The sequence below is a fragment of the Mobula birostris genome, chromosome 10 (genome assembly GCF_030028105.1).
Source record: "Mobula birostris isolate sMobBir1 chromosome 10, sMobBir1.hap1, whole genome shotgun sequence".
NCBI classification, from domain to species: Eukaryota; Metazoa; Chordata; class Chondrichthyes; order Myliobatiformes; family Myliobatidae; genus Mobula; species Mobula birostris.
The window spans coordinates 122,591,017-122,602,853 of NC_092379.1; the positions used below are offsets into that span (position 1 = coordinate 122,591,017).

Sequence of the window (11,837 nt, forward strand, 5' to 3'; positions counted from 1 at the left end):
TGTTCACATTGAACTTGCCTTTCCAAATGTGGTTACAATTGAATTCTCTCTTACCATTCAATGACAGAAGCTCTGAACCACAGCTATTTGCAGGGAGGAACTTTACTATTTGCTTCCATTTCAAGAGGTTGACTATTGTAAACTGTAACACTGAAATGAATCAATGGTCTAACTAATGGTTGAAAAAGTTAATCATGGTATGAGAAAAGGTAAACTGAGATTTCACTTTGCAGGTTTTACCAGACTTTGAATATACTGTAAAGGAATGAAAGCACCTGTATTGAAACTTAGTCAAAGACGAGGTAGGTGAGCAATATTCAAATATATTAAATACCAACAAAAAGAGGAGTTGCAAGCTACACACTGAAAATATTAGCATAACAATTGCTACATTAAGAAGTATTCGGGAAAATTTGTAACAGATTTAATTTTATCAGAAACTTCCATCATAATAATTTCTATTTATTGGGTGAACAAGTAATGTTAATTGTACAATATACGTTTTTGCTTTAAACAAAGTATTTTTATTGTCAAACTCAACATTCATAGATCTTCATAACTTAAAAAGTGGTCATTTACATTTCAATAGGATCTAATCCTCCCAGATAGCAATCTGATCTATACATTGTCATTAAAAATATAGTCTATGTAATAAATAAATATATAAAATAAATATAATATTGACATTTCTATAAATAGTTTATTGTTGATCTATACAGTGTCCATGGTAAATTTAGCCATTCCAAAGGCTGGGAACCTTATATCCTGTTGGCTCTTCTCTTCCATGTCGCATAGTAAATAACAGCTTTCAGCAGGTTCTCATCCACAGATTCGCAATATATCGACTTTTGATAAATATATAAATTTTAGCTCAAAGCTCCTTTATTTGCAGCAGCGTTTATCACCACTTAGTGGCCTTTCCAGCGATAAAAGTGTCCATTGTCTACGAGGCTTTGTTCCTCTCCTCCTCAACCATTATCCAGAAGCAAAAAAAAAATTCAGTGGAGAATATAGGTGCGTGAGTATAAAGGAAAATCCTGGAACTGTGCACTTGATAATGGCTTGATAGTATGAGTAGTGGTAATAGATTCAACCAAAGTGGTCGTCTCAAAGTGGCCACGAGGTTGTCGTTGGCACTGCTCCCCCAGACAGCTGAAGCCCCTGCTTTATGTACAACACATGCAAGGCAGTGGAACTTATCAACTATAGTTCAAGAGGTCTCTGTATAATGTTGGTACTTTTTCAGGGTCCACGGGCCTAGGTAAAAAGTGAGTAAATTTTTGGTGCCGTTTAGTTCTATATCCTTCTCGTGGTGATCCATCTTTATTCAAAGCCACGTAATAATGTCTCCCAGTATCCACGTGTTTATACAAAGTTGATGCGTAGGTGTTGTACCAGTTCTCTTCAAACTGTTCCCGGAAAACGCACTCGGGTGTTAACTTTTTCTGTAAGAAACAGATTTCAGTCAGAGGGTATAGTTCATATACTTTCATTACTATTTAATTCATTCCGCGTTTTTCGTTAGCTGAAGCTTAACAAATGAAGGAAGAACTGTTGAAGGCACCACATCTCGTGAGGAATATTGTTAACAAGTTGGAGATTACATCCTACAATTAGAAATTAGTCCAACCTACAGTACTGTGCAGAAGTCTTAGGAACCCTAGCTATATATTGCACAGTACTGCAGTAATTGTATTTGTTGCACTGTACTGCTGCCACAAAAAAAACAAATGTCATGACATATGTGAGTGATGATAAACCTGATTCTGATATGGGTTTATATTGTGGACTGAGAGTAGGAAGGGGGCAGGAGAGGGAAAGCAGGAAAGGAGAGACGAGGGGGCAGAATGCACCAGAGAGACATTCTGTAATGATCAATAAACCAATTGTTTGGAGTTAAATTATCTTGCCTGGTGTCTCAGGGATGGGTGAGTCTGCACCCGACCACAACTGCGTCCCCACCCCTGGCACTCCTCTCTCTCTGCCACCTGTCCCGCACCCCTCCCATTGCATTCCACCTTTGGTATTCCAAACATCCTTTGCTCACGACCAGTTTACAACTTGCTCTCTGCTCCTTACATAGAAACATAGAACATAGACATTAACAGCACATTACAGGCCCTTCGGCCCACAATGTTGTGCCAACCATGTAACCTCCTCTACAGACTGCCTAGAATTTCCCTTGTTGACAAAGACATTACTGTGCAAAAGTCTTAGGCACCCTAGCTCTATATATGTGTGTGTGTTTGTGCCTCAGACTTTTGCACAGTCTGTCTCTATAGAAAATCCATAATGCCAGCTATTTTATAACAATATTCATTTTAAGTATTTACCTTGTAGGTGGGAGAAGAGAGTTAATGGAATCAGAATACAAGGAAATCCCTTTAAAATAGAAATTAGGAGGAATTTCTTTTGCTAGAAGATGGTGAATCTGTGGAATTCATTGCGGCAGACGGCTGTGGAGGCCACATCATTGAGTATATTTAAAGCAAAGGTTGATAGGTTATTGATTAGACAGAGTGTCAAAGATTACAGGGAGAAGGCCGGAGAATGGGGTGGAGAGGGAAAATAAATCAGCCGTGATAGAATGGCAGAGCAGGCTCAATGGGCCAATAGCATAATTCTGCTCCAGTCTTATGCAATGTCTTCAGTATAAAACTATTCACTGACACTCTTCAAATGCTCACCATTAATGCTAAATAGCAAACAGATTTAGATATTTTAAAACATTAATATTTCCCAGAAAAAAATGTCAAACTTAGTATCAAATTTCTGCCCCTCTCAAGTTAGAAATCAAAGCTACTTTAAAATATGAATTCTTTCCCTTGGACAGAATTGGTTGAATAAACATGTAGTCATTGGAAAAGATAACGAAATGCAGGAAATCGATTTTGTCTTATTTATTATTTCAAATGAGACTGATTTGAATGGAAGCATTATTTATTTGGCTTTCCTTCAAGCTCTTGATGGAGAACAAATTTTCAATACTTTTTTTCCCAGAAAATGCAGCTCTCACTTCACTGGTAACTTGACATGGTGAGTCAGGGTCAGAGTCTCATTGAAAACATATCACCAAGTTTATGACCTACTTGTTCTGGTTGGCGGTGAGGATGCTTGAATTGATGGCATCACATTGAGCTGGGCAAAAGAGAAAGAGCAACGGCACAGCCTGGAGAGAAGGCGCCCAAGAGTAGCAGGTGCGCAAAAGTAATGGTTCCTGCAAATAGCATTTGCTTTCGAGGTTCATTTGTGCGCAGCAACCAGTTAAACGTGGTAATTAAGTGAGACTAGCATTTGTCAGTAAAGGATTAGAGAAAGCAGTGGGAAAGATAGGGAATACATTTGATACAGGCACCAAAGTTTATGGGGCGAAGGCAGGAGAATGGGCTTGTGAAGAATAATAAATCAGTAATGGCAGTACAGGGTTGATGGGCCGAGTGGCATGATTCTGGGGCAGCACAGTAGCATTGTGGTTCACATAACAGGTGATCCGGGTTCCATGCTGCCTGTAAGGAGTTTGTACGTTCTTCCCGTAACCGCGTGGGTTTCCTCCGGGTGCTCCGGTTTCCTCCCACAGTCCAAAAGGTTGGTAGGTCAATTGGTCATTGTCAATTGTCCCCTGATTAGGCTGGCGTTGAATTGCAGGATTGCTGGGCAGCATGGCTCGCAAGGACGGGAGGGGCATGTCCTGTGTTGCATCTCAATAACTACAGAAAGAAAGATATTCTGCTCCTTATTTCTTATGGGAAATTGAAAACCAATACCTGTTACTACTATCTGCATTGCTGATAGAGAAATATAGTTTTAAATCTTTTGGATACTTAATTTTAGCAGTTGATATTGTATAAATTTGAACTCCATGTGTTAACTTTGTGTACCCAATAAAGGATATTTATTTATTCTTGTTGGTGTCTATGGATTTTTTTTAGCATTTACAGGAAAGAACTACACAGCTCCGTGTGGAGAAACTTGCATTCTTGCACCTAGACCAGTGTTTTAACCTCTGCTGCGATCTGGATGTGTGTGTAGTCAGTTTCAAATTGCCCACTAGAGGGAGCACTGAGGCCCAGCACAAACACCACACAGAGCGCAAGGCCAGAGGGAGCAAAGAACTGGTACAACCAGTTCTGCTCCTTGGAAACAAGTCTTCTTTTAAACAATCGGACTTGTATTAATGGTAGACCCATCTTGTTCTGATGGAAGTGGCAATGTGGGGCCTAGGGGGAGGAAGAAAACTAGTGGGGGAGGGTAAGACTACCACAAAGCTTTCACATAGTCAGAAACAGCTTTCTTTTATATTAGAAAATCCCTGATGTAAGCCTACTTTATGTCCATTTTTAACAGACATTCTTGCAATTTAAATGAGGGAAAGTAGATGGCAAATGCCTTGATATGCTAAGCCATGACTTTGCTGGAGCTGTGGTAAGCCACCTGGCTGATACTTGTTTCAAGCAGTTAATTTCATGAGATGATACATTTCATTCTGAATATCAGATTGAACCTAAAGAGCCTCACAGACTGTTGAATAACATTACACCTCTTGGTATTTGCTCTACATGACTTTAAATCTGTATTTCTATTGAACGAAAAAATGAAAGAAGCTAAATGCATTTTTTGGGGGGAAATTACTTTATAATTATGCAGGAATGCCATTATTAAAACCCTATTGTTAAAACCTGGTTTACAGAACCACTTGTCACCATTTAAAATCCACTTTTAAGTAAACAGAGATTTCAAATGCTGATTAAACTAGCCCTTTGCAAATCTCATTAAATGTATAATAATGTGCATTAGAGAGAACACATGTGGGAAACACACTTATTAAAGTTATTTTTCTACCCAACTATGATTATCTGATATGAAAATGTAGGCAATTAATTTTGCACTTCCCACTGAATGTTGGTATGAAAAGACTTTATAGCCAGTTATCCAATTTACAGGCCCTGACCCTCTTTATAACTGTCTGCAGCATCACACCGTAGACTCCAGTCCAAGGCAACAATCGTACATTGGGTGGTACAGAAACAGGGTTTTTGTGCACCATTTGAATGACTTTATCTGAAAGTACGAATGGCTGATGAGATCTTCATTGTTGACCCTTCTTTCACTTAAACTTACAGTTCTTTTGAGGATGTAAGAAATATCTCACAAGAGGTTGCAGGTTGTGTTAGGGAAAGCAGTTGTTTTGATCTGTAAAACCCCTTATACCTTTACAATGTACATTTACGCTGACAAGAAACTTGCCCAAACTCTATTTTAAAGTTTAAAACTTGTTAGAAGAGCTTTCCAAGTCATGTTCGATTAGAATTTATCATTTTACTTTAATTCTCTGCCTTTTTACTTTCCAAAAATGTTCTCAACATAGACCTATGACAGTGAATGATTACAAATAAAATAATTCCTGATACTAAATTGTATAAATAAAATGGATCTTTATTTCTGTGTTAACTTTCCTCTGGGCTCACACAAGAGTTCTTTCCTTAATTTTATTCCATGTTTCTGATTTTACATGGACTGTCTTGATCTCAGACACAGTGCCTTGGGGAAACATCGTTTGAGTTAAATATAATCTGGAAAGTAATTTCTCTTGTCATATTATTTATCGGCAACAGCTATTCAAAACAAATGCATGCAAACTGTGAGCTAATCTGTCCCTGCTTTGATATTTAATGAGTCACAAAGCTGAAAATCATTAAAGTTACAAATGTTAAGCCTGTATAGAAATCAGAGAAGGGTTCATACGTCGAATTCATTTAAGGATAACTTTGCTTCCTTCCTTTTACCCCAGCTTTGATATCAAAAGACCATAATTACAGGCAGGAAACTGAACAGGTGAACAAGCTCACAAAACGCTGGAGGAAGTCAGCAATTCAGATATCTATGGAGGGGAATAAACAGTTAAAGTTTCAGGCCAAGGCCATCAGGTCTTCTGCAGATGCTGGAAATGTTGAGCGACACCCACTAAAATGCTGGAGGAACTGAGCAAATCAGGCATCATCTATGTAGGGGAATAAAAGTTGACATTTCGGGACCGAGTTCTTGGCCTGAAAAATTGACTGTAGGAAATTCCAGTGTTGGTGTTGAGGCTCCTTTAATGACATCTCATATACATGTCCTAATTCATTGGCGCCTTACTGTGTATTGATTAGCTGCCATGGTTTCCCACATTAAAAAGGTAACTGCCCTTCAAAAGTAGTCCTTTGGCTCTGGTAGTATGAGGTGGCTGAAGGTTTCATGTATACTGTACTATGAAAGAAGTTACCTTTCATGAGATGCAAACCTATTCCACAGTGACTGTCTTCCTTGACAATGGTAAGTCATATTCAATACAGAGGTTAATTCATAAGATGGAGAGATTGTATTGTTCTCACTGCTGTAAAGCTGTCTATAATATCAAACACCAAGCACATTGTCACCTAACACAAGAGAATGCTTTAGCTAGGATTATCATTCTGTCTAACAAAGAGCAGAAAATAGTTGTGCACTATGTGACATGCGAGGTCTGATGCAGCTTCGTTCTCCTGAAATATCATTCCAATTGTTGCTTGATAACAATGCTCAACTTCTAAAAGGAGGAACAAGCCTATACGGCAGCTTCTGATGAATGTTTGTGAGTCAAAGGGTGTTATTCCTTTTAATAGTGGGTTTACTATGAGCACAGGTCTAGACCAGCCAGGAAATATGCTTCAGAACTCTGCTGCTGTGGCAAGATCTCACTATCAGGTGTTGTATCTGCTTAGGGAAAGCTTGTTTTTTTTTTACAAGAAATTACATTCTGGACCACCTTTACCTTGCAGAGACACCCCAGGTAGGCAACCTGCCAGAATAGCCAGTGTGGGAGCATTCAAACAGGGGTTTCATTACACTGGCAGCAACTCAAGTAGAAAATTTACAATTTCATGTCTGTAGGTCACAATCACAATCTCCAGTTCTGGCTAAAACAGTCCTCGCCATTATCAATAGGATCCTGCACATATCCATTGCAATAATTTACCATTGCCCCACCAGAAATCCACAGGGTTATTAAACATCCTCAAGTGAAGTTGTCAGCACCAGTATAAGTCCATGTTTGGGCTGCCTGGGAGCTGGGTTTAATTCTCTCTATTATTATTGGTGTGTGGCTTGCACGTTTCCCTCTCTTGTGCTCCTGACTTCCCATGTCCCAGGGGTGTGCTGAGATTGGTAATATGTCTTCTGGAGTGTGAGTGAGTGAGAACAACTGATGGGAGAGGGAGACAGAAAGCACAGAAAGAACAGGAAAATAGGCCGGTGAATAGGGATGCTCTGAGACTCAATGGGCCAGATACCTCCTCCTATGTCATGAGAAACGTAAAATAAAGCCATCATTGTGGTAAAGACAGAAATATGCCGAACGCTGTGGTACTGTGAAACCACTGCTGGATTGCCAAGGGAAACATCATCGGCTTCTCTGATAGCCAGGGAAGATGGATTTGGGCTGTATTGCTGTGAATCTAGATGCTTTCAGGGAAGGACAGAGATGCTGAGCGGTTGAGGAAGACGAGACACCACCACCGCTTACATGGGCCACTTAGTGACCGCACATAGGCCGGCCGTGCCAATGACACCTGCGCGCTATTAATTAATGAAAAAACAACATAAACTGGAGGGAAATGACCAGAAAGGAACCGCGTTTGAGGGGAAAAGATGGTGTAAATTCAGAACTGGAAAGGTTGGAAAATATTTCCTGTCAAAAAGTTTTATTTGCAAACTGGTGGTGAAAGATGCCACCGGAACAGAGCGATTGAGACTATGAGTCGGGGAAAAGCGCTCTAGCGTTTGTTAAGAAGGTGATGTCCGGGTGGGGGAAATGAACCCATTTCTGTACAGTAATACCAAGGTGATATTGTATCACCAGTGATCTCACCCTCATCCCTTTCCAGTTCAGATCTACAAAGTTTACCCCTCCCCCACTACATCATCGAAAGTCTGGCAGTAATTATCTTTATCCCAAGTTCCCAGTGTAAAGTTTGGTCCAAGTACATTAAGCATTACATCTTTGCTTGGCACGTGTGCTTAAATGTGTGGAAAACATGTCGGACTTACCGACCCGTAGAGTTCGCCTCTGTAGTTCATCCCCAGATAGAGTCCCGAATCCACGCCGCGGATACTGACCAGTCCCACCGCCAGACTGATGAATTCCAGGATCCCTGAGCAACACATCAGAAATGGGGAGCGGTCAATGAATTACGGCCACAGAACCGAGAGGGAGCGCCGCAAGTACCCTCCGCCCGGGGGGGGGGGGCCGATCACATAAACATCACGGTGAAGTCGGCGGCTGTTTCCCCCGGGGGCTCCGAGTGCGCCGGGGCGACCACCTCCAAAGATGTGCCGCAGTGCTCCACGGCTCAATGGCCCCATCTACCCCGTAAGCTGCCCACCTGCAGACTCCGGAAGCCAGTCACCCTCCAGGCCTTAGAACCTCGGTCATGCCCCGGCCCGGTTGACTCTCTGGACAAGGTGGACTCACCCCATCGATACTGAAAGCTTTTACCATTCCTTGCACTGAATTTAGAAAGTAGTCCCTGGTTTCCCTTTCAAACTATCGCTAAACAGTTAACAAAACCATCAGCGATTATTCACAAAAATCACGTCTAAAACTGCGGTGTCAGGTCCTTGAATCTGGTTCTAATCATGAAACCTTCCACCCGTTTGGCTTTCCGCTTGTATTTGTTAGACTGGCCTTAAAAATAGGGTTATGAGTGCCGAGAAAGGCTTTGTAATCAACCTTCTTGCCTCCGAGAAAAGAGCCTTTAAAAACCTCTGCCCATGTTTAATTGGAACGGCGAGTGTTTCGTCTGCGATGATTTACGGGCCAGTTTGGGTGTTGTTGGGTGCGAGCGGCTCTGCGCCTTGAAGCACATTCGCATTTCTATGGGAATGAAAGACACCTGTCGACACTTTTGGAAGAAGTGGGAGAGAGTGGCTAGGGGTGGTGATAGCCGGGGGGGGGGGGGTTGCAAGCAGAGGATGCTAACTTAAGTGAGTTAAGGACAGGAGGCGCAATCATTTGTGCCCTGGGTGCGACGCGTGTATTCACTCCGTGATTTGGCATTTGACTCCCCACTTCCCGTCGGGTCCAACCTGCCCGACCTGCTCCTCCAATTTGACCCAATTCAGTTACACAACTGGCCATAAATTGTGTTTCTGTGTCCGTCTAACTCCCTCCCTCTGCCCCCTACTCTGTCGGGGTTGCGTGTCATCTTTGCCTGACTGCGTTCGACCCTAACCCCTTGTTGTCTCCCCACACTCCACACCGGTTGTGAGTTTCTACTCAATTTATCTCGGTGGGTATGCTTCTCTCTCTCTCTCTCTCTCTCTCTCTCTCTCTCTCTCTCTCTCTCTCTCTCTCTCTCTCTCTCTCTCTCTCTCTCTCTCTCTCCCTCTCCCTCTCCCTCTCTTGCTCTCCCTCCCTGTTTCTGTGCTCTCCTCCTTCACCAGCTCTGCATCACTCGAAAAAGGAGACACAAATTCCCTCTTATCCGCACAGTCTGTTCACAGTTGGACAGGACTCTGTGTCACACCGAACAGTCCAAACCGTTCCCGCCTCGTGAAACACACTCAGCAACTGCAGCGTTAAAACCCCGTGAGTGAGACAGAGAGAGAGAGAGAGAGAGAGTGCGACGCTTTAGGATTATTCCCGTGCAGCGCCGGAAGACCGTGCCTCAGACAGCGCGGAGGCGATTGCACTTAGTGCAGCGCGAATCGTTCAACCCGAGAACGACCGGCCCCCGCGCAGTGGACCCCGGCGGCTCGCCAGCCCAGGTGGATTCCACTTTGGTGACAAGTTGGGGCGAGTGGGCGGCGGTGGACGCGCCGCGACCGGGCTCTCCCTCCCTAATCCCTGCTCAGACACCGTGTGTGAAGGAAGGTGTTTCGAGACACCAGTTGCTAGAGAAAGAGAGAGACAGAGAGCGAGAGAGATGGGGGTTGCCTCCGTTGCCGCCGCAGCTTACCGAACCGGCTGTGATCTTGCCGGGTGCCGTGCACGGTTCCGTTCGGGAAGATTTCCAGGTGGAAGCCCGTTCTGCAATAGAGCTGTCTCCGCCTGAGGATCCCCTTCAGGTGGGCGAAGTCGGTGGGTGATCCTCGCTGGAGCCTGCCTTCGATCTGCCCGAGCCTTTCGTTCAGGAACCCGGGGGAATCGGCCTGGGCTAGCAGCGGCATATTCCCAAGAGAAACGGCGTGTATGTCTGCGTCCACGGCTCCCAGATAGCTGCCGACCTCGGCCATCAGAATCATGGGGCGGCCGGGCCAAGGGGCGATCAATTAGAGCCGCGATCACTTTTTATTAACCAGCTCGCTGATACGGAAAGTCTCCCAATGCAGCCCCTCGTGTATAATAACAGGCGAGACGACTTTGTTTTGACTGCACTGTTTATAGGGATCCCGGCGCATTAATCTCCGCTTAAATTTCATAACTGAAGTCCAGGGGAATCAGATGAAAGCAGCTGTTTATATACATCCTCGCACATTGACAGATTCGATATTTAAATAAGCCCCGCCTGGGATCCCCACGGCTAATGGTCTCTGAGATTCATTGGGTTCGAACTGCGAGACCTTCAAACCATTGTTAACTGCGTAATACACACACACACACACACACACACACATTACATCCCCCACACCACCTCAGACTCAAGACTTATACAGAACACCCCCATACACAGAACCAGCATATATACACACTACGCCACACACATATACACGAGCACGGTCCAAATACTCGTCTGCAGATATAATACACAGACACACAAATACGTGTGTGCCAGGCACCCCACGCAAATATACACACCACTTACACACTCAGCTACAACATATTTAAACACATCACCCCACACAATGTCCTAATTAATCAGCTCACGCACAAAGCAACCCCCACACCCCAGGATACAGGCAGAGACAGACTATCACAACGCCCTCCAGTATACAAGACATACCAGTACTCCCCACAGAGAGACCAGCACCTGCAGGCAATGCACATTATCACACCCAAACACTATGGTGGATAAACAATACCCTCAGTCACACCAACGCCCCAACGCAGGAAGACCAGCATCCCGAAAAAGGGATAGGGACACAGCACCCAACATCCAAACGCAATGACAGACACACCGGTACACCCTGACACACAAGCGAATATCCCATAAACGCTCACACTCACACATACATACACACACACACACACACACACACACACACACACACACACACCAATCACAAATAATTTACAGAGAAAACCCCAATCACACACATATACTGTAATAACAGCCAGACCCCATTCACTCTCTTTCTCTCTCTCTCACACACACACGCACACGCACACTCACACCAATCACAAATAATTTACAGACAAACCCCAATCACACACATATACTGTAATAACAGACAGACCCCAATCTCTCTCACACACACACTTACAGACCTCAATCACACATACATATACACACAAAAGAAAATCTACAAAATCCACTGGTGCATGGCAGTTCTTGGCAGCGCGGACTCCTGCACACGTCTGATGAACTCATCCAACTCTCGCCTGCTACTTACAAAAACACTCTAGGTTGCAATAAGTTGTCGCCAATCAGGCTGCCAACGTGGCTCATTAGATTTTTTTATCATCTCAATCCGTTTAATCGCTGAGAGAGATTGAGAAGGAAAGAGATTGTTTTATTTTCCACAGGGGTTAATGGTTTATCAAAAGCTTTGAGTCTCTTGGTTTCTTGCAAGAACTGGAGGCGGGAACAAGGGGCTTTGAGGGGAAGCATCTCCCACCTTGTTGGTCAGGTGCTTTTCGCGGTCACATATCCCCTCGGCCG

At 43.6% G+C, this 11,837-nt stretch overlaps 1 protein-coding gene across 1 annotated transcript; it reads right to left on the reverse strand.

Annotated features, from left to right (window-relative positions):
* Positions 1–450: 450 nt before the first annotated feature.
* Positions 451–10,554, reverse strand: fgf16 (fibroblast growth factor 16). Its single transcript, XM_072271308.1, has 3 exons — positions 9,975–10,554; positions 8,065–8,168; positions 451–1,445 (listed from the first exon to the last, which is right to left on the reverse strand). The coding sequence occupies exons 1-3, from the start codon at positions 10,258–10,260 to the stop codon at positions 1,200–1,202; spliced, it is 636 nt and encodes a 211-aa protein (XP_072127409.1). The 5' UTR covers positions 10,261–10,554; the 3' UTR covers positions 451–1,199.
* Positions 10,555–11,837: the final 1,283 nt, after the last annotated feature.

Coding starts and splice junctions, on each gene's coding strand:
- fgf16 (XM_072271308.1), bottom strand. CDS start 10,260: ATGATTCTGATGGCCGAGGTCGGCAGCTATCTGGGAGCCGTGGACGCA. Junction 8,169..9,974: donor GCAAGATCACAGCCGGTTCG/GTAAGCTGCGGC, acceptor TGTGTTGCTCAG/GGATCCTGGAATTCATCAGT. Junction 1,446..8,064: donor GAGGCGAACTCTACGGGTCG/GTAAGTCCGACA, acceptor TGTTTCTTACAG/AAAAAGTTAACACCCGAGTG.